This window comes from Zingiber officinale, chromosome 4A (assembly GCF_018446385.1).
Source record: "Zingiber officinale cultivar Zhangliang chromosome 4A, Zo_v1.1, whole genome shotgun sequence".
Classification (NCBI taxonomy): Eukaryota; Viridiplantae; Streptophyta; class Magnoliopsida; order Zingiberales; family Zingiberaceae; genus Zingiber; species Zingiber officinale.
In genome coordinates, this window is record NC_055992.1 from 28,993,288 (window position 1) to 29,017,796 (window position 24,509).

At 38.1% G+C, this 24,509-nt stretch overlaps 1 protein-coding gene across 1 annotated transcript; it reads left to right on the forward strand.

The window, feature by feature from the left end:
• The first annotated feature begins 200 nt into the window (after nt 1-200).
• LOC121969760 (non-specific phospholipase C3-like) lies at nt 201-22,626 on the forward strand. Its single transcript, XM_042519998.1, has 2 exons — nt 201-958; nt 21,568-22,626. The coding sequence occupies exons 1-2, from the start codon at nt 276-278 to the stop codon at nt 22,475-22,477; spliced, it is 1,593 nt and encodes a 530-aa protein (XP_042375932.1). The 5' UTR covers nt 201-275; the 3' UTR covers nt 22,478-22,626.
• The last annotated feature ends 1,883 nt before the right edge of the window (nt 22,627-24,509 follow it).

Sequence of the window (24,509 nt, forward strand, 5' to 3'; positions counted from 1 at the left end):
ATATATATATATATATATATATATATATATATATATATATATATATATATATATATCTGTCTTTGGTTTGCAATTGCAAACTACTGTGTGATACTGACTGCTCGATTGCCTGCATGCCCGTCTAAACTATCTAATGCATTATTCCACTCTTTTAATTTCGATCCAATCACCTCTCTGTGTCATCTATATCTACACGCACATTCCCACCAACCATTACCGAACTGATCTCTTTTCGACGACTAGCTAGCGCAGAGCAAGAAAGGAACAACTTAACAATGGCAGCAGCAGAGATAACAGCCGCCACCGCCGCCTCTAGCTCATCGACGGCGGCAGGGGTCAAGATCAAGACGGTGGTGGTGCTCGTCCAGGAGAACCGCTCCTTCGACCACATGCTCGGCTGGATGAAGAGCATCAACCCCTCCATCGACGGCATCGCCTCCAAGGACCAGTTCTCCAATCCGCTCTCCACCGCCGATCCTGCTGCCGGCATCGTCTACTTCGGCGACAACTCCGGGTACGTGGAGCCCGATCCGGGACACTCGATCCAGGCCATCTACGAGCAGATTTACGGCGTCGAGTTCGCCGACGCTACGTCGACCCCGATCACACCGCCGGGCGTGACGACACCGCCCATGAACGGGTTCGCGCAGCAGGCGGAGAAGGAGCAGAAGGGGAGGTCGGAGATAGTCATGAATGGGTTCCGGCCGGCGGCGGTGCCAGTGTACGAGGCGCTGGTGCGGGAGTTCGCGGTGTGCGACAGGTGGTTCGCGCCGGTTCCAGCGTCAACGCAGCCGAACCGGCTGTTCGTGCACTCGGCGACGTCACACGGTTTCACCAGCAACGACACGCAGAAGCTGGTGCAGGGCCTGCCGCAGCGCACCATCTTCGACTCCCTCCACGACGCCGGTTACTCCTTCGGCATCTACTACCAGAACCCGCCGGCCACACTCTTCTACAGGTATTCCTTCCAAATTAATATTTAACCCATTTTTACCCAAATTTATCAGTTTTTTATATTGAATTATTAGGAATTTTATAAGCATTTAATTTATTGAATGCAACGATTAGATAAACTATAAGGAGACGTGTACTGGCATATGATGTAATTGATGAAATTTGTCATCGGTTCTTACAACTGTCAGGAATAAATCAGAAAATCAAAATTAGCAGAGGATAATTTCAGAATTTAATCCTTATTCAATTCTATAAACTTACCATGTGAGCTATACCGGGCGACATGCATTTGTATACGTTGCTTGGCTCCATGGATCTTGACATCATCATCACAGACATAGAAGGAGATGGGGGAAAGACCATTCATTACTGTCTCTGTCTCCAGCCCCTTAGTTTTTATCAACCTCGCTTTCTTACCAATATATTATGCATTTGATTACATCGATTATTCAATTAAGTACTGAACCCGATCCAATCCAATCCCAACCCATCACTTTTCTTTGACAAATTCTCGAAGCCTCTCTCGGTTTCTTTTGTTGATTGCAATGTCTAAAACTTGCGTCCGAGCACGGACAACAATAGAGAAAAAATAAATTATTTTATATCATTATTTATAATCTTATTGGAAATAAAAAAACAAAATAAATAATACTTTTTTTTAATAATGAACTTAATTTAGAGATGGTTAAGTCTAGGCAATATGATTCATTTTTATATAAACCTAATGGGAGATGTCAAATGTTGAACTCAAATGTATCATGCTAAAATCTTATCTAAATAATGACTAAGTGTTGGTGCAATCGGTCTTCAAGATGTTAATATTTGTTTGATGTTGGTGCGAGTTGTCGCATCTATCTTGTGTCTTATTCCGCTGCGCCTCTGGTCCTCCGATAGTACCACACCTTGCAAGGATATGATCTGCGACAAATATAGAATTTTACATACATCGATCCTATATTCCATAAAGGAATGTACATATATTCTAGATCGAACAAAAAATGTAAAATCCTAATAACTAATACAGCTCTTGCTGTATTTAATTTTAGGGTGAATTACATTTTACCCCCTGAGGTTTGGTTAAAGTACGAAATGACCCTCGTGGTTTCAAAAGTAACAAAAAAGCCCTTGAGGTTTAGCTAACATAACAAAAAAAGTCCCTTAACTGATCGGCGATAGTAGTCAACCGACAAAGTTAAGAAAAAGACATATATACCCCTGCATTTCAGCGGGAAAAAGGTAAAAAATTACCTGAAGCAGCTGGAAATTAACTAAAGTAAAAAATTAATACAGCTTGAGAGAGTCATTTCACTGATCGATTATTCTTTATAGTGAAAGAAACAAAATGTGGGAAAGAGGAGTCTGGTTGGGAGCATAAGACGTGGAGAACGGCGGGTTGTGGTTTGGAGCATAAGACGAGAACGGATTTTTGCAATAGATACATTTCGGTAAGGAATTTGTAATCAAAGATATTCTGGCTTTGTGGGTTTAAGGTTTACACAATCGATCAGTGGAATTACTCTATCAAGCTGCAGTAATTTTTTACTTTAGTTAATTTTCGGTAGTTTTTACTATTTTTTTCCGCTGAAACGCAGAGGCATATATATCTTTTTTTTTATCTTTGCCGGTTGATTACTATCGTCGACTAGTCAAGGTGTTTTTTTTGTTACTTTAGCCAAATCTCAGGGGTTTGTTTGTTATTTTTGAAACCATGAGGGTTGTTTCGTACTTTATCCAAACCTCAGGGGGTAAAATGTAATTCACCCTTAATTTTATAATTATACACACACAATTAAATGCCCTTGACATGTCCAAGGGTCCAATCACACACAATAAAATATGCTATAATAGTTGGAGCCTGCAACCACAAAGTTAGCACATCCTACTATTATCCTGCCTAAATTATGTATGACATGTGTATAACCTATTTGAAAACCAAACACACAGAGACAAACCCTAGCTCTGATACCAATTGTTGGTTAGTCCTAGGAAAACGTACTGGTTCCACTGTACAAAAATTTTTTGTACAAGTGTCGAACCTTTCCTTAAATAACCTATTGTGTTCTTTAGAAGTTAAATTAGGAATCGCAGACGGAACTTAACATCATTGATTCCAAATTTAACTTATCTGTTCTTAATGGTTTAGATTTGAATCGCAAGCGGAATTTAACACTATTGATTCAAATCTTCCTAAGTTATTAATTTCATAAATATTAATTTTCAAAATTGGCTTCCAAGACTGCATGGTGAGGCACATGACCTTCTTGGATATGGGAGCAACCACCACCGCCTAGGCAAAGCCTTTTAAGGAAAGCTAATATTTATTTCCTTAAATAACTCTAGGTTAACCAAAAAGAACAATCGAATCACAAATTCGAAAAAGAAGAAAACACAAACTCGAAAAAACTATTTCGAAAACTCTAGAATCATATGCCTCTTGTGTTTGGTATTTCCATAAATAACTATACAAAGAAAAACTAGTATGATGCGGAGAACAATTACTAGTTATACCTTTCTTTGTAAGCAAAATAACCTCTTGATCTTCTACCGTATTCCTCTTCTTATCTCGGACGTTGTGTGGGCAACGATCTTCCGAGACGAGAACCACCAAGCTCCTTCTTCTTCAAGCTAGATTCGGCCACCAAGAATTCTCCATGAGAAGTAGAGGTCCGGCCACCACCACCAAGCTTCAAGTGATGCAAGAAACAAAAACCTCCTTTCTCTCCTTCTCCTAGCTTGAACCGGCCACCATCAAGAGCTCCAAGAGGGGATAAAACCGACCACTAGAGAAGAAGAGAAGAGGAGAGGGAGAACCTCTAAGGGCCGGCTACACCAAGGAGAAAAAGAGAGGAAGAAAAGAATAAAGTTGTTCTCAATGAAGGCACCTCTACCCCCTCTTCTATATTCCTTGATTTTGGCAAATAAGGAAATTTTAATAAAAACTTCCTTAATTCCTTTGCCATGAAAAAGAAAAAAATTATTTAATTCAAAACAATTTTTTTTTTTAATATCAATGGTCGGCCACTTATTTCCCCAAAACAAGAAGAGTTTTAATTAAAAATAAAAATTAAAACTTCCTAATTTGTTTCCGAAATTTATAAAAAATTTCTCCAATAATTTTTCCCTTCATGGTGGGTTATAAAAAGGAAATTTTATAAATTAAAATCTTTCTTTTAAATATGTGGATAATTTCCAAAAAAGAAAGTTATCTCTAAAAATTAAAATCTCTTTTCAATCTACAAATAAGGAAAGATATCAAATCTTTTCTTAATCTTTTGTAGAAACTAATAAAAGAGAATATTTAATTTTTAAAACTCTCTTTTAAATTATGATCAAGGTTAAAAGGGCAAGTTTTCTCAAAATTAAAATCTCCTTTCAATCTACAAATAAGGAAAGATTTCAAATCTTTTCTTAATCTTTTGTAGAAAGTTATAAAAGGAAAAATTTAAATTTTAAACTCTCTTTTAAAACCATGATATCCACATAAGAAATAAAAAATCCTTTTTAATATTCTAGTGGTCGGCCACCTAAGCTTGGGACCCAAGCTTTGGCCGGCCACCAACTTGGCTTATCCACTTGATCTTGGCCGGCCCTAGCTTGGGTTCCAAGCTAGCTTGGCCGGCCCCATTAGGATGGGTAAGAAGGTGGGTATGTGGTGGGTATAAATATCTATATACAAGAGGCTACGATAGGGACCGAGAGGAGGAATTGGTTTTGGTCTCCCGATGAAATTAAGCATCCCGTGTTCGCCCCGAACACATAACTTAATTTCATCAATAATAATTCATTCCACTAAAGAACTATTATTGAACTACCGCACCAATCCCAAATTACATTTTTGGGCTCCTTCTTATTATGAGTGTGTTAATCTCCCTGTGTTTAAGATGTCGAATGTCCACTAATTAAGTGAGTTACTGACAACTCATTTAATTAATATCTTAGTCCAAGAGTAGTACCACTCAACCTTATTGTCATGTCGGACTAAATCCACCTGCAGGGTTTAACATGACAATCTTTATGAGCTCCTCTTGGGGACATTATCAACCTAGATTACTAAGACACAGTTTCCTTCTATAATCAACAAGTCACACTATAAGTAACATCATTTCCCAACTTATCGGGCATTTTGATTTATCGAGCTAAATCTCACCCTTTGATAAGTCAAAGAAATAAATATTAAATATATGTGCTTGTTATTATATTAGGATTAAGAGCACACACTTCCATAATAACTAAGGTCTAGTTCTTTTATTAAATCGGTATAAAAAGAACTTACCTAATGGTCCTACTCAATACACTTAATGTTGGGTTTTTCGGGCTGCAAAAACTGCCTTTTCGCGTCGCGGAAACCCTGAATCACCCATGCCACTGGATCTCGTGCGAAGAATAGATTACAAAATAATTTCTTGTATGAGTTTCTACTTAGATCTACTCCTAGATCTATATGAAGAAAAGGGTTATACCTTTGAAGCGTGCCTTTCGCGTATCTCGCTCGTCCAAAATGCCGAATCTCGAGAGTATCAAGATAGATACTCCTCTAGAAGTATCCACACGGACACGTAGGTGGAGAAAAACACACAAAGAGGTGTGCTAGCACCTATGTGTGGTTCGGCCAAGTTGAGGAGGAGAGGGAGAGGGAGAGCTAGAGGAAGAAGAAGGAATAATGAGGCTTGAATGAAAAATCAAATTCTCTTCCACACTAAAGTGGCCGGCCACATTAGAATGTGTAACCCCCATTCTCATTAAATGTAGCCATTAAAGAGAATGACTTTGTAACCCCCATGAGGTGGAACACTTTGATGATGTGGAGCATCATCATTGGTCCACATCTTGTCATCTCACTAATGATGTGGCAATTAGTCAAGTCAAACTTGACTCTTCCTCTTCCTCTTCCTCTCAAGTCAAGTCAAACTTGACCAAATCTCTTCCATGGTTGATCTAATCTAACCATTTGATTCAAGATAACTTAATATAATGAATCTAATTCATTAAATTAAGTTGATTTAATGAGTCATAATCTAAATTAGACTCATTGAATACTTGAATCAACTTGAGTCTAACTCAATTAGCCCAATTTGGATTACTCTTAATCCAATTTGATTCATCAAACGAATCTAATCCTCTTGGTTCATCATATGAATATAATCTCCATCTAATTGTCCTTAGTGTGTGACCCTATAGGTTCTTATAACGTTGGCAATGCCCCTAAACTCATTTAGGAGCATAAGTAATGAGTGGTATCTAGCAACACATCATTACTACCCAATGTTACAAGAATGTTGAGATCCAACATCACCTTGTGACTACTAATTGTGACTCCTCACAATATATGACAAGTGTCCTTCTATCCTAAACATCTAGATTGATCAATGTGAGGCATAGACCGTGTCATCCTCTGACCAATCTAAATCTTGAACTCCAAGTAGACTCACTCGATCAAATGAGCTCAATATCCCATATTGACTCATTTGGGCATGGTCATGCACTTCGTGGTCTTACTCTATCAAGAATACCGATGTCACTCCCGTCATATAGGAGGGATAGATCCCATCTACATCACTCATATCCCTCCACATAATTTGTTATATACTCAGTAATCGCCTTTATAGTTCACCCAGTTACGGGTGACGTTTGACGAAACTAAAGTACATAACTCCTTATGTAGGGAACCATGGTGACTTCAGGTCTAAGGACTAGTAGTCATACTAATAGTCACATGAGAAAGTATATGACACTCATATAACGATCCATGATACTTTCTCATGGCGGGTCATTCAGTATACATTCTCCAATGCATACCCATGTGTCAACTTGATATCTCTATATCCATGACTTGTGAGATCAAATCATCGAGTTGACCTACATGCTAGTCTTATTGCATTAACATTGTCCCTGAATGTTAATACTCGACTAGGAATGATTAAGAGTAGTGTTCTCTATATCATCTCACTATCGGTTCAACTAACCGATTGATATAGGTGAGAACCGTCTACTCAAGGACGTTATTATACTTAGTTTATTGGCACCAATATAAGTAAGTATAATAACCAAAAACCAAATGCCTTTATTTATATAGAATATGATACAACAAGTCCAAAATACAATCATCAAATGATTGGCTCTAGGGCTCTAGCTAACAATCTCCCACTAGCACTAGTGCCAATCAATGTAGGCTCTAAGCCCCAATGACCTAGTGTGACCATCATGCTTCCTCTGTGCCAAAGCCTTGGTCAAGGGATCTGCGATGTTAGCCTCTATAGGTACTCTGCAAATCTTCACATCTCCTCTCTCGATGATCTCTCGAAAGAGATGGAAGCGTTGTAGTATGTGTTTGGTCCGCTGGTGTGAGCGAGGTTCCTTCGCCTGTGCTATAGCTCCATTGTTGTCACAATAGAGCTCAATGGGATCAGCAATGCTAGGAACCACCCCAAGTTCAGTGATGAACTTGCGGATCCAAACTGCCTCCTTTGCTGCCTCTGATGCAGCAATGTACTCAGCTTCTGTTGTAGAATCAGCTACTATATCCTGCTTCGAACTCTTCCAGCTGACAGCACCACCATTAATGCAAAATACGAACCCCGACTGCGATCTATAGTCATCCTGGTCGGTCTGGAAGATAGCATCACTATAACCCTTTACAGCTAGCTCATCATTGCCTCCATATATCAAGAAATATTCTTTAGTCCTTCTAAAGTACTTAAGAATATTCTTGACCGCTATCCAATGACTTTCACCTAGATCTGACTGGTATCTGCTCGTCATGCTCAAAGCATACGAGACATCAGGTCGAGTACATAGCATGGCGTACATGATCGATCCTATGGCTGAGGCATAAGGGATCTGATCCATGCGGTCTCTCTCCTCTCTATAAGAGGGACCTTGAGTCATTGAAAGACTCACGCCATGTGACATCGGCAGAAATCCCTTTTTGGAGTTCTGCATGGCAAACTGTAGGAGTACCTTGTGAATGTATGTACTCTGACTTAGGCCAAGCAATCTCTTAGATCTATCTCTATAGATCTGTATCCCTAGAATGTGGGATGCCTCACCTAAGTCCTTCATTGAGAAGCAACTCCCTAGCCAGGTCTTGACAGACTGAAGCATAGGGATGTCCTTCCCAATGAGTAGTATGTCATCCACATACAATATGAGGAAGACAACTATATCCCCTACAACCTTCTTGTAGACACAAGGCTCATCTTCGTTCTTGATGAAAACAAACTGTTTGATTGCATCATCGAATCGAAGATTCCATCTCCGAGAAGCTTACTTTAGTCCATAAATGGACCTATGCAGCTTGCATGCTGTGGATCTACAAAACCCTCAGGTTGTGTCATGTACACATCCTCGAGCAGGTTTCCATTCAGAAACGCGGTTTTGACATCCATCTGCCATATCTCATAGTCATGGTAGGCTGCAATAGCAAGCATGATCCGAATGAACTTAAACATCGCTATTGGAGAAAAGGTTTCATCATAGTCAATACCATGAATCTGCTTGAAACCTTTAGCTACCAAGCGCCCCTTATAGATAAGTCCATCCATGTCAGTCTTTCTCTTAAAGACCCACTTACACCCAATGGGTTTTACCCCTTCAAGTGGATCAACCAAACTCCATACTTGGTTGGTGTACATGGATTCCATTTTGGATCTCATGGCTTCTAGCCATTTCTCGGAATCTGGTCTCATCACAGCTTCCTGATAGGTGATAGGCTCATCCTCTATGAGCATAACGTCATCATGGTCAGACAAGAGAAATGAGTATCTCTCAGGCTGACGACGTACCCTATCAGACCTGCGAAGAGGTATGTCTACTTGAACTGGTTGTTGTTCCTCAACTCCTTATGGAACAACATCAACCACAACACTTTGTGGTTCCAGTTCAATTTCCATCGAGGCATCAGTGCTATTGTTCGCATCTTGAACTTCTTCAAGATCGAACGCGCTCCCACTAGTCTTTCTAGAAACAAAATCCCTTTCTAGAAAGACCCCAGTCTTTGCCACAACTACCTTGTGCTGACTGGGAATGTAGAAGTAATATCCCTTAGTTTCCTTGGGATATCCAATGAAAAAGCACTTGTCGGATTTGGGTCCTAATTTATCTGAGACTTGACGTCGAACGTAAGCCTCACAACCCCAAATCCTCATGAAAGACACCTGGGCATCTCTCCCAGTCCATATCCTATATGGTGTCTTTATCACGGCCTTGGATGGAACTCGGTTGAGTATAAAAGCTGTCGTGTCTAAAGCATAGCCCCAAAGGTATGTCGGAAGATCTGTGTGACTCATCATAGATCGTACCATATCTAATAGGGTACGATTCCTCCTTTTGGATACACCATTCCACTGTGGTGTTCCAGGAGGAGTGAGTTGAGATAGAATCCCACACTCAGCTAGATAGTCACGGAACTCATGGCTAAGGTATTCTCCACCTCGATCAGATCGAAGTATCTTAATACTCTTGCTAAGCTGGTTCTGTACTTCATTCTTGAATTCTTTGAACTTTTCAAAGGATTCAGACTTATGTGTCATCAAGTACACATAACCATATCTACTGAAGTCATCAGTAAATGTGATGAAGTACCCATAACCGCCTCTAGCAGCGACATTGAAAGGGCCACATACATCACTATGTATGAGTCCTAACAAATCAGTCGCTCTCTCGCTGTGCCCACTAAAGGGAGTCTTGGTCATCTTGCCTCATAGTCATGACTCGCATATCTCATATGATTCTAAATCAAATGAGTCCAGCAAACCATCCTTATGAAGTTGGGATAAGCGCTTGTCATTTATATGACCTAAGCGACAGTGCCAGAGGTAGGTTTGGTTCATGTCATTTGACTTGAACCTCTTGGTATTTATGTTATAGTTAGGGCTCTCAAGGTCTAGAATATAGAGTCTGTTTATCAGAGGTGCACTACAATAGAACATATCGTTTAAAAAGACGGAACAACATTTGTTCTTTATTATAAACGAGAAACGTTTCTTGTCCAAACAAGAAATTGATATAATGTTCTTAGTTAATGCAAGCACATAACAACAATCGACTAACTCTAGTACAAGCCCAGAGGGCAGAGATAGAAAGTAAGTCCCTACAGCAACAGCAGCAACCCGTGCTCCATTGCCTACTCGTAGGTCAACCTCGCCCTTTGTCAATGCCCTGCTATTTCTCAGCGCCTGCACATCAGTACAAATGTGAGAAGCACATCTAATATCTAATACCCATGATGTAGAAATAGATAGATTGACTTCTATAACATATATACCTGAAGTAGAAGTCTCACTTCGCTTCTTCTTAAGATCCTCCAAGTATACCTTGCAGTTCCTCTTCCAGTGCCCGGTCTGACCGCAGTAGAAGCAGGTAGCATCCTTGGCGACCCCTCCTTTAGGCTTCAGTGCCTTGCCTTTGCCCTTGGCTTGGGACTTTCCTTTGCCTTTGGGTTTGCCCTTGCCCTTATGTTTCTGAACCATCAGAACAGTGTTGGGCTTAGCCTTCTTAAGGTTCAGCTCAGCAGTTCTTAACATGCTAAGCAGCTCGGGCAGTGGCTTGTCAATCTCATTCATATTGTAGTTTGTAGCTATCCGGCAAGGATTGCAAGATCAGGTCAGTGGCCAGCTCTTGGCCAAGTGGGAACCCCAACCTTTGTAGGTTCTCTATGCACCCAATCATTTTGAGTACATATGGGCCTACAGGAGCCCCATCTGACATCTTGCACTGAGATCTCAAATCTCTCATGCCTCGCTTGACCTTGATACAGTTGACGAAGATGTTCAACCATATCGTAAGCGCCCATTAACTCGTGTTGCTTCTGAAGCTCAGAGTTCATGGTCGCGAGCATTAGACAAGACACATCTAATGCGTCATCTTGATGCTTCTTGAAAGCATCTCGGTCAGCTCGCGGGGCAGTGGCAGGAGGAGCCTCCGGAATGGGCTGCTCCAGAACGTACAGTTTACGTTCTTGGGTGAGAACTATTCTCAGGTTCCTGTACCAGTCCAGGAAGTTTGCTCCGTTGAGCTTGTCCTTCTCGAGGACAGATCGCAGGGAGAAGGTGTTCGTATTCGACGTCATGGTAATCTACAACAGAAATAAAATCATAAATAAATATCATATTTTTAATCATTTAATTAGGCCTTTAACTAAATGATGCTCCCACTGAATACTATAATTCATGTGGGACAAGATTCACATCATACTAACCCTTAAGTTAGCTTTGGCTAATACGCTCAAGACTTAGTATGATCGGTAGATAACGATTACCAATTACATCTCTATGCAACTCTTGTTTATAGGATCAAGATCCGCATTTATATTAAAACTCGAGTTAGCTTTGGCTAATACGCCCGAGAGTTAATATAAACGTGAGTTTGACCTATCTACCAACCATTGGATAATGCCTATAGTTTAAACTCGATCCAATTGAGTTAACTAGTTACTCAATCTAATTGAGTTGTACTCACCCATGTGTTGATAGGCGGGACCAAGATTGTGCCTCCGTACCCTACCAAGATAGTATGTGTTGCTCTGCTTTGGCAGATTCAACAACTACATGCGATCGAGGTAGTGGTAGGTATCACGGCATGGTAGGCATTAGAGTTGACGTGATTTAGATCTAATCTAAATGATGATGCATATCAAATACTTGATTTAGATCTAATCTAATCGTAGGGTGCATCATGTGCACGATTTAGATCTAATCTAATCGCTAGGCACTAATTAACCACTTACTTAAACATGCATCACATACATATAAGTAATTAATTAAATTATTTTGTGATTGTCTCATGGCCCTACTACGATCTTCTCAAGCCAATGAGAAGATCGGATGGTCAACCCAAGGTCAACAGCTTCTCAAGCTTCTTCCTTTGACCACCTTGTGTTGCTCGCGCCCTCCTCGTAACTCCGTCTCGTGTGGACCTTCCATCGCTTCAAAATTACATTATAATTTTGAAACTCGAGTTACATTCGAGTCTAAATCTAATTTACAACCAGAATATAAGAGAAAGGCATGACGCGCAGGTCGCGAAAATAAAATAAATAAAATAAATACAGTACGCACATCACATAACGGCACGCAGGCCGTATTATGAATTACAACACATTTCCAAATCCAATTTGGGTTGTTTGGGCCATGACTATCACAAAATTAATATATAATTCAAAATTATATATTTCTATAATTTTTTGTAATTTTTTTATAATTTTACAGATTTTATGAGTAAATTTTTCCCGACGGTCCCGATTAGCAATTTCGGGCGCAATCGCGGAGCAAATCCCCTTGCGGGGTTAGGGGCAGTACCCCTACCCGCGATCTAACCATCGCGAGTTGCTCCTAAGAGATCCAAGAGCGCCTTAGCCCGCTGTCCCAAAAAATTTTGGGCCGAAACTTTGCCGTTTTGGAAAATTCTTCTCGGTAGTCGAAGAAGCCTACAAGTGCCGAAACACTTGTGCTTCGCTTCTACGAGAAAAATACCCATAAAAACTCTAAAAACCATAAAATTACAGAATATCACAGAACTGAATTTTTTGTCATAAAAACAAAAACTAAACTTGTACAAGCTTTGCACGTGGCTCTGATACCACTGTTGGGTTTTTCGGGCCGCGAAAACCGCGTTTTCGCGTCGTGGAAACCCCGAATCACCCATGCCACTGGATCTCGTGCGAAGAATAGATTACAAAATAATTTCTTGTGTGAGTTTCTACTTAGATCTACTCCTAGATCTACATGAAGAAAAGGGTTATACCTTTGAAGCGTGCCTTTCGCGTATCCCGCTCGTCCAAAATGCCGGATCTCGAGAGTATCAAGATAGATACTCCTCTAGAAGTATCCACACGGACACGTAGGTGGAGAAAAACACACAAAGAGGTGTGCTAGCACCTATGTGTGGTTCGGCCAAGTTGAGGAGGAGAGGGAGAGGGAGAGCTAGAGGAAGACGAAGGAATAATGAGACTTGAATGAAAAATCAAATTCTCTTCCACACTAAAGTGGCCGGCCACATTAGAATGTGTAACCCCCATTCTCATTAAATGTAGCCATTAAAGAGAATGACTTTGTAACCCCCATGAGGTGGAACACTTTGATGATGTGGAGCATCATCATTGGTCCACATCTTTCCATCTCACTAATGATGTGGCAATTAGTCAAGTCAAACTTGACTCTTCCTCTTCCTCTTCCTCTCAAGTCAAGTCAAACTTGACCAAATCTCTTCCATGGTTGATCTAATCTAACCATTTGATTCAAGACAACTTAATATAATGAATCTAATTCATTAAATTAAGTTGATTTAATGAGTCATAATCTAAATTAGACTCATTGAATACTTGAATCAACTTGAGTCCAACTCAATTAGCCCAATTTGGATTACTCTTAATCCAATTTGATTCATCAAATGAATCTAATCCTCTTGGTTCATCATATGAACCTAATCTCCATCTAATTGTCCTTAGTCTGTGACCCTATAGGTTCTTGTAACGTTGGCAATGCCCCTAAACTCATTTAGGAGCATAAGTAATGAGTGATATCTAGCAACACATCATTACTACCCAATGTTACAAGAATGTTGAGATCCAACATCACCTTGTGACTACTAATTGTGACTCCTCACAATATATGACAAGTGTCCTTCTATCCTAGACATCTAGATTGATCAATGTGAGGCATAGACCGTGTCATCCTCTGACCAATCTAAATCTTGAACTCCAAGTAGACTCACTCGATCAAATGAGTTCAATATCCCATATTGACTCATTTGGGCATGGTCATGCACTTCGTGGTCTTACTCTATCAAGAATACCGATGTCACTCCCGTCATATAGGAGGGATAGATCCCATCTACATCACTCACATCCCTCGACATAATTTGTTACATACCCAGTAATCGCCTTTATAGTCCACCCAGTTACGGGTGACGTTTGACGAAACTAAAGTACATAACTCCTTATGTAGAGAACCATGGTGACTTCAGGTCTAAGGACTAGTAGTCATACTAATAGTCACATGAGAAAGTATATGACACTCATATAACGATCCATGATACTTTCTCATGGCGGGTCATTCAGTATACATTCTCCAATGCATACCCATGTGTCAACTTGATATCTCTATATCCATGACTTGTGAGATCAAATCATCGAGTTGACCTATATGCTAGTCTTATTGCATTAACATTGTCCATGAATGTTAATACTCGACTAGGAATGATTAAGAGTAGTGTTCCCTATATCATCTCACTAACGGTTCAACTAACCGATTGATATAGGTGAGAACCGTCTACTCAAGGACGTTATTATACTTAATTTATTGGCACCAATACAAGTAAGTATAATAACCAAAAACCAAATGCCTTTATTTATATAGAATATGATACAACAAGTCCAAAATACAATCATCAAATGATTGGCTCTAGAGCTCTAGCTAACACTTAGAGTGTACTAGTGTAATCAATTAGTCAAGATAAACTAATACCTAATTACACTACGACTATTCCAATGGTTTGTTCCTTTCCATCTTAGTCGTGAGCTACTGTTTATAATTTATAAAGAACTGATAACACAATCTTTTGTGTGTGACACCACACACTATGTTATCTACAATATAAATTAATTGAACATCTACATTTGGTATATATAAATGTAAACACTTGACCAATGTGATTCTTATAACTAGATAAATGTTTATACCAAATGCTAGGCTTTTAGTATACACTCTAACAGTCGTTTCGGGATAGATTTTGTATTCTGGGTGCCCGGACCTCTATTTTCCAACTACCTGCAAGAAAACATTAGTCTGAGATAAAATGCAAATTATACTACCCTGCAAAATAAATTATTAGCACAGTTATATAAGGAATGAGTAGTAATTAGATTCCGTCTCACCGAGACCGGAATCTAGTCAAGATCTCAACTTAGAGTTCTGAAATTGTTCTAAGTTGGATTGGCACCTAAGTTCCCTTCCTGGGAGCGCGTCCTCACAGTCACTCCCCTCTAGTGACTTACCTTAACTTACCTGCCAGACGTTCGGTCAGCCCTTTGACCCATCTGGATTTCGTTCCAGACGTCCGGTCAGCCTTTCGACCCGTCTGGACTCCGTGCCAGCTATCCGGTCGGCCCATCGACCTAGCTGGGCTTCGTGCTAGACATCCGGTCAGCCCGTCGACCTGTCTGGACTTCATGTCAGCTATCCGGTCGGCCCGTTGATCTAGTTGTGCTTCTCCTACACACTTTGTCACAACGTTAGATCACAATGAAACTAACTTAACCTACTTTATCATTTATCAAAACCTGAGTTAGATCGTTAGCGCTAACCACACCAACAATCTCCCCCTTTTTGATGTAATGACAACCTGGCTAAGTTAGTGAAAAAATATACAATAAATAAGCACTTACAAGCAATGATGTTAAGTTAGTCTTATTTTATTTTTGGTAATTTTTCATTGCTAACTAACTAAAACCACCTAACTCTCCCCCTTTGACATTCATTAAAAAAGAGCGTAGGATAGATAAAAATAAGCGAATAAGAAAAATAATGCAATAGAGAATTCCAACTAAAATCAGATTGACTTGGGGGAGTAGAAAATTTTGAAAATTTTTCTTTTAAGTTTTTCAAAATAACTAAATTTTGAAAACTAGCTAACTTGGGTTGAAAATTAACTTAACTTTGAAAATGAGCTTGCAAACGGAAGGAAAATTTTCAAACATAAGTTGTATAGAGGTTAATTTTCAAAAAGTAAGATAAACAAAGACAATCTTATAAAATTTTAAAACTATGTTTGTAACATCCAAAAAGCTAGTCTTTAAATTTATAGTAATTTTCAAATATTAAGTTATGAAGAGTTAGTTTTACTAAAATAAGTTCATATAAATTTTTTAAAAAATAAATTTGTATAAAATTCATCTTTGGATTAAAAAGGTAAGTTTACAAACTCTTATTTTCAAAGTCAACAAAATCCAATTTCTAATTTTCAAAACTGAGTTTGTAAAATCTAATTTTCAAAAACTTAGTTTATAAAAGTTAATGCTTTTCAAAAGTGGATGAAAAAAAAATATTTTTCAAAACTAATTTTATAAAATATTTTTAATAAAGGAAAACTAAATAAAAGAAATTTGAATTAATTCTCCCCCTGAACTTGACATAAAAAACTGTCTAATCAATTAACTACTTACTGACTATTAAAGAATAACAGCTTTCACTTAACTAGTCAAGTTAAGTCAATTGTAATCAGTTAGTGTTTGACTAAACTAAGTAACTTAACCTGATTGATATGTGTTTTATATTTAACGCCCAGACTTGTGTTGATGCACTGAAATAAGCATCTTAAGTCTAGACAATCTGCCTATGCATCTTACCCCTTTCTAAGTTCAGAAATACACAAACAAGTTAACCCTAATGTGTTGGTGAGATACTCAAACCTTAGATCTATAGGAGCATGCTTTCTAAGGGATTGATTTATTCTAAGGCTAAATCTGATTTTCAAAAATTCTAAAAATGAGAAATTTTGAAAACATAAACATTTTTATCCTAGAATTTAAAGGCACCATTTTTTAAAATAATTTTGAAATTAAAGAATCCTAGTCTATTAAACACATTCCTAACTTCCATCGTAGATTGCTAAACTCATTTTTATGGAGGAGTTTGGTAAATATGTCAGCTAAATTAGACTTAGACTCAATGTATTTGAGTTCAATATCTCCTTTGGTGACATGATCCCTGATAAAGTGGTGTCTAATTTGAATGTATTGTGTTCTTGAATGATGCACAGGATTTTTTGTTAAATTAATTGAGTTAATATTATCAATTAATACTTTTACATTTGTGAGATTTAAATTAAAATCTTTTAAGGTGTACATCATCCATAGTAGTTGTGTGACACCCTCTTCAATAGCTATATACTTTGACTCAGTTATGGATAGGGCAACACAGTATTGCTTTCTACTAAATCAACTAACAAGTGATGGATCTAGTAATTAACATTCACCACTTGTGCTTTTGCAGTCTAATTTATATCCAGCGTAATGTGAGTCAGAATAGCCTATTAACTCAAAATTGTTAGTTCTAGGATACCAAAGTCCTACATTTGACGTTCCTTTAAGGTATCTAAAGATTCTTTTGACTTGAGTCAAATGAGATTCTTTAGCACAAGTTTAGTATCTAGCACATATACTAACTGCAAATAAAATATCAGGTCGACTTGCAGTTAAGTACAGTAGGCTACCTATGACACTCCTATAATATTTTAAGTCAATTGATTTTCCATTGGGGTCGTCATCTATGATTGTATTAACTATCATAGGTGTCTTTATTTCTTTTGTATTTTCTATCCCAAATCTTTTTAGTAACTTTTTGGTGTATTTTTGTTGATAAATATAATTACCCTCATTTGTTTATTTGATTTGTAGTCTTAAAAAGTAAGTTAATTTTCTTACTAGAATCATTTCAAATTCTTGTTCCATTAGATTTGTAATGGACTCTAATCTAGCAACTGGGGCATAGATTATGTCATCTACATAGATTTGGGCTATAAAAATATTCTCTTTTATTGTTTTAACAAATAGGGTAGGGTCAATTTGACCTTAGTTAAACCCTTTTGACGTTAGAAAAGAGGTTAACCTTTCATACCATGCCCTGGGTGCTTGCTTAAGTCCATATTTGAACTTTTTCTCAACAAATAGGGTTGGGTCGATTTCTCAAGAAACACTAGGTTGGATCAACACCTATTGTTTCCTCAACGAGGAACGCGTCTTCATTTACTCCTCTCAGGAGAGTTTACCTTTTTCAAACACCTATTTGGACTTTTTCTCAACATCTAATCTTGACCTTCGAGACTGCTGCTAGATATCTAATCCACGACACACATAGAATTCTGCCTAGTGTCCACGACTCTAGGACTTTTGCCCGATGTCCTCAATCTACCAAGTCCCCTAGATCAAGACTTCATGCTCAATCCCTTTACCAGGACTTCATGACCAATCTCTTGAGTAGGACTTCATGCTCAATCTCTTGACCAAGACTTCATGCCCAATCCCTTGACTAGGACTTCATACCTAATCCCTTGACCAAGACTTCTTTGTCTAGCCTCAACTAGGACTTGCCTGCACACTTAGGTAAGATTATTAGAAAATAACACAGTTTAACTTTAAACTCTTTGTCATTATTAAAACTAGGTTCGATTAGCTGGTACTTCCAGCACCAACAAGTTCAACCCAGTGAACTTTTCTAAATTCTCCCCATGGTTGATTGAAACATTTTCAATCGGGACGGAATGAGCCTTCACATGTTGCGCATGTTGCAACTCAATACTTTCTGTGGCTATTTCAACAGAACAAAATCTATTTTAAAATTGTTAGACAAACTTTGCCGGAGATATTTTAAATTGAAATTATAGGAAAACAACTCAGACTTATCTATCAAGATCACTTGAGCTGATAATCTTAAGCTACCAAGCAGGGAAGGAAAAGCAACTTGATTGTTAATGTTGTCGAGTGCTTGAGCCGATCGCATAGTCGTCCATCGAACTACTGAGTGCAATTGCCCGAGTTCGAGTGGGGCATTGCTAGTGAGTCCGAGTGGCTCGAGTGCTTTACGAGCCTGTGTGGGAAGTCGATTACTGAGTTGGGAAGCCTAGTGCACCCGAGTGGAATGTTGTGTGCTCTCAAGCGGTATGCCAAGTGTTGAGTCGAGATTTGGAGTGTTGAGTTGGCTGAGTCGCTCGACTACCGAGTCCAAATGGATTGTTGCTTGAACGCCGAGTCGGGAGACCAAATCACCTCGACTCCGACTCGTTGAGCTTGAGCTCCTAAGTTGTCAAGTGTTGACTTGACCAAGTCAAATCGCCTAGTGCTAAATCGGGATGCCAAGTCGTCAAACTGTCAAATTCGAGTGGGTCACCGAATAGGGAAAGAGAAAAACTTAGGCATGTGTTTCACGTAGTTTCTTTAAAACAGATTCGTTCACTTCGGCTATGCTTTGAAGTCACATTAGACTTATATTTTCCAGGATACAATGGAAAGACCACGTCTACAGCCAAGCACTGGTTGTTTGTGGTGAACCGAGTGAGTACCCAAACACTATCACGAGTAGACTATCGAGCAAAATGTGCGACAAAGAAAGAAATAAAGGGTATTATGGTGGAAGGATCTCTTTGCTATTGCTTCTACTCTTCGATGTGTATTGTCTGTGGTTAGCCTCCTTATATAGGTGTTTAGACCCATAACAACATCATACATGATTTATCTCCTTTTATCTCATTGTGGGATCGACGATGAGGAGCTCAAGGTAAGTGAAATTACCTTTTTTTGCTTCATTAGACCCATGACAGCATTCAATGGTCAATTAATAGTCATTTATTACCTTTACTCGTCGAGCTTGAAATGCATATGCTACACACTTAATGAGTTAGCAAAAATGATTCGTGTGACAAAACACAAGTTGATTCGCTTGGGAAAATTTGTTCCGACCGATCCCAATGTGATAGAGCTCACAAAGAGTCATCTCAATTAGTGCAATCCGGACTCTAGATTTGTACTTTCTCCTACAAGTATGTGCATGTCCATACTTCCATAGTTGTGACTATATGTCAACCTTAATATCACTCAGCTCCCAACGTGGGACTAATGTCTCATTCACAATAGAATTTTTTTCTATCCACCACTTTTCTATTTATATTTTTCCAACATAAAACCCTCGTTTCTACTCCACAATTTTATAACTTGTTGGTAAATAACTCCTAGAAACTCATTATTTTTTTTTCTTCTCGAAAACCTTTTGAAGTTGGAGAAATTTCTTATAGTAATAAACTTTACAAGTGAATGTTTAAAAAGATTAAGCTATAAATAAACCCAAGAGAATAAAAATTTTAGTCAATCGTCAAATGCTCTATTGCGTCCTTTTTATATACTTCAACCTCCTTAGTTTTATTTATTTATTTTTGTCTATTATTCTGTTATCAATCGATTAAATCTACTATCAATCGACTTATTTTTCCAATCACTTTTGTATGCAATCTACCAAAATTGATCTATATCATTAGTCGATTGATCTCTTTATAGTCCTAAGTCATTTGATGTAGCTGCGTGTTAGATCAATGACTACTTTTTGACTTTCTCCTTAAATCATCATTCAATTGGAATCTATCATTAATCATCACAGTTGATTTGACTTCTAATTAAAAACTTTATATTTGAGAGCTATCAAGACTTAGTCGACTTCTTAGTTAAGAAGGAAGTTAAGTTCGACTAAGAATACGCTTCAATTGATTGGACCCTTAATTATGATCATCCTAATAATCAAGTCTTCGTCAATTTAAAATTTATTCTTTTTTAAGGATTAAAGTCTTTCAACACTCACAGAGTTGAGCTCATATAAATTAAACACTTCATATCTAGTTCTACAAAAATACTTTAAAATTGGATATGCAAGGAGCAACTAATGTTGATAAAGTTATTGACGAGCATTTTCTTTGCTTTGAGGGTTACAAGAGGTGGTAAGAAAAGAGACTTGGATCTGCAAAGATTAGTTGGGTTATAAGAGAGCTCATGGAAAGCCGCCCATCTCTAAAATTATTTAGGGTCCATAAGAGTCTTAGACATTTGAATTATAAAAAAAATGATAATTTATTGTCATTATCATTACAATTTCCTCTAGTTCCTTCTTATTCACATGACCGACCTTCATTACTCCAGCATACTTCTAAGTGACCTTCCTAAGAGAGTGTTTCATAGAGCTTCTACTAAGTGTTTTCTAGATTCTATCTACATGGAAGCACTTTTGAATTTTCTATCACTTTTACTTAAAAGTTGGAAGTGAGAATTTAATACTTTTTCTCTATCTAAAATTAAAAGTTAGACATTTATTATCTTAATAAATTTATCATTTTACATAATTGTCACGACATTTTTTACCTTAATAAATTTATCATTTTACATAATTATCACCAAACATCTACGATATTTATTTTTTAAATAATATTTTATATTTTTATATAATTTATATTTCTAGATTTTTTTATACATATTTTTGTGTATTTATATAAATTTATCATTTTTTATTTTAATTTTTATTATTTTTATATATTTTTTCATTATAAAAAAATTAATTTTGATGTAATATTTAAAATATAATAATAATTATATAAATAAATAGTGTATCAAAATTATATTTAGATAATTTTAAGAAATTAATTTATATAGTTTAAGGATATTATTATCATTTAACTAAAAATTAAGTTTGGAAACGATTATTCATTAAACACTCCAACTTCCTTATATTAACTTTGAGCTTCTATTTCTAAATACTTTATATTTTAGCTTCCCACTAACCTCAAAATAATCTCTATAAGAGAATCACTTTTAAATAAATAATTAAAAGCTCTCCCAAACCTAATTAAGAGCTTGGCAACGACAGTGAAGGTCCCCTTATTTACCAACTGAACCAGTCCAAGTATCTAAGACTTTGTATTGTGTTCTTGATCTTCGTTTCATTAATTAATTCAATAATTGTATTGTGTTCTTCATTTCATTAATTCTGATACCAAATGAACTATTCCAAGTCTCTAAGACATTGTACGTTGTATTTTGTACTTCTTCGTTTCATTAATTCAATGGTCTCACCGGTTGGCATGCAGGAACCTCCGGCAAGTGAAGTACATCGGCAACTTCCACGAGTTCGACTTGAAGTTCAAGAAGCACTGCCGCAAGGGCAAGCTCCCTAACTACGTGGTCATCGAGCAGCGCTGGATCGACCTCAAACTGTTCCCAGGCAACGACGACCACCCCTCGCACGACGTGGCGGAAGGGCAGAAGCTGGTGAAGGAGGTCTACGAGGCGCTACGATCCAGCCCCCAGTGGAACGAGATTCTCTTCGTCATCACCTACGACGAGCACGGCGGCTTCTTCGACCACGTCCCCACCCCGGTCGAGGGCGTCCCCAGCCCGGACGGCATCGCCGGACAGAGCCCTTTCTTTTTCAAGTTCGACCGGCTGGGCGTGCGCGTCCCGGCTTTATTCATATCTCCCTGGGTCGAACCGGCCACCGTGATTCACAAGCCGACCGGGCCCCAAGTCACTTCCCAATTCGAGCACTCCTCCATCCCCGCCACCGTCAAGAAGATCTTCAACCTCCCTGACTTCTTGACCAAGCGCGACGCCTGGGCCGGCACCTTCGACTCGGTCCTCACCCGGACCACGCCCCGAACCGACTGCCCGTCGACGTTGCCTGAGGCTACGAAGCTCCGGGAGACCGAGGCGGCGGAGGAGGCGAAGCTGTCGGATTTCCAGAAGGAAATGGTGCAGCTGGGCGCGGTGCTCAACGGCGACCACGCCAAGGATGTCTACCCGTGGAAGCTGGTGGAGGAGATGACGGTGGCGGAGGGCGCGGCGTACGTGAAGAGCGCGTTCGCGGCGTGGCGGAAGGCATGCGAAAAGTGCCGGGAGAGCGGCGCCGACGGGTCGCACGTGGTGGAGCTGAAGGCGGCGAATGGACCGAAGGCCCTGCTGGAGAAGGTGTCGTCTTGCTTCACGTGCGGCAGGTTTTAGAGCCTCCGTGGTTGTTAGGAATAATATAATGGATTGGATAGATTCGATTATATGCATATTGTTGCTTAATTAGTTTGTGTCAAGTGCGTGCTTGTTTGGAAACCGAAACACAATGTTTATTTCACTTTCTTTATTTTAAAGGGCAAATTTTAAAAGGAAATTCTTTTGATTGGTATGATAAAACGGCAGTTTTTTTAAATTATTAAAACAATACTCCATCTTATATTTTATCCAAAAAAAATATCCTTATTCCAACGCTCGTATAATTGCAATCATTTATCACAGTCATTATAAAATTAAAATAGTCAATTTTAGTTAAATTGATTTAATTTAATCAAAATTATTAATCTTAACGTATTTTATATTAACATACTCTTTATCAATTTATTAAAACTATTTAAATTTGATTAAAATTATTCAAACTTAATCAAAATTACTTAAATATTAATGTAACAATTATATATAATCTATAGTTGCTATAAATTATAGCAACTATGAATCTTATCTTGTCCCCACGGGTCGACGTAGTTGGTACCTGTATGAGTGTTTATTCTAATAGGTCCTGGAGTCCCGTGATTTACCTATCTATATTTTATCGTGAAGGCAGTAAAATTGGGCAGCTTAGGATGAGTAATATCATATTTTATTCTAACTATGAATCATATCTTCTATAATTACGGATGCAACGACACGCATAGAATATTTTATTCATTGATTTCTTAGACCCAATCGATTGATGTCCATCGTATTAGAGCAATCATGACCCAAGTGGTTTTGTGTGACCTCGAATTTTGACATTTTAAAAAAAATAAAGTTAAGTCTTTTCCTATGTATGTATTTTATATGTGTATTTCAATGTGCAATGATTGTTCGTGTAATCGTGCCCCAAGTGAATTGTGTGTGACATTCAAATTTGATGTTTAGTAAAGGATTTACGTTGTTTTGCATGTGTGTATGTTTGAGTATGCAGAATTGTAGGAACACATATAGAGCTTGGAGAGACTCGAAGATCATAGTGTTAGATTTTATCTATAGTAAAGCTTGTTGGTCAGAATCTGGCCAACTAGAAATCTGTATCCCCCAATTATAATACATGCATGTGCATGCATGTAATTAATATACACATCTGATATTACTAAAATGCCCTTGTATATGCATGCATGTATGCATTCTAGCTGGCCAGATTCTGGCCATTTAGCACTACCCTTTTATCTATTATGGTGAGATCACATGCGATTTGTGACATGCAGATCTATGAGGTTAAGAGACAAGCCCATTATGTGATTTAATTAATGGTTATAGGGTTTATATTATTAAATGCGAGATTTTATATGTGTATAATCCAATAACCTATGTCGTTGTTATCTTTGGTCTGATAATGAATATGAGTCCACTATATATAGGGTTTGGTCTCCATTAGATTATGTATTTTGACATATCTCTTTGCTCCCCATTGGTGAAGAGACTACGCTGTCATCAACTTAACTCCTCCGAAAGATCAATCTTTTGCTTGTTTTTTTTCTTCCGTAGGATTTCCAAATTCATGGATGACACATAAAAATGATGGCTATTTCAATGCATTCAGGTCCATTATCTATTTAGAATTTTATATTTATTTTCTTCTATGTAATTTGATGAAACTAGATCCTTGTGCATGTCTTATTTTGTTTTATCAAGTTTATCTTGCTTAGAATTCATGTGGTTAGGAAACAAGATTTTCATCAAGTGGTATCAGAGCCACGACTGTTTCATCATTTTCTATAGAAATAAAGTTAGAGTTTTCATCTACTTTTTGTTGTTTTATGCTAGATTAGGTTTTCTTGGCTTCAAACAATTTTTTGTTCATCGAAAATCAAGAACCAACACCTAGGGTAGGCTAATTTTCAAGTTTTTTTCACATTTTTTGCGAAGAACATGAAGAATGGCGCTAATCGCCATCGTTTTCCCTTAGAAAAGTAACACTATTTAGATATGATTAAGGTTTAGGGTGTTAGGTGGGTTGTTGCACGCCGTGACCGTGTGGTGTGTTGTT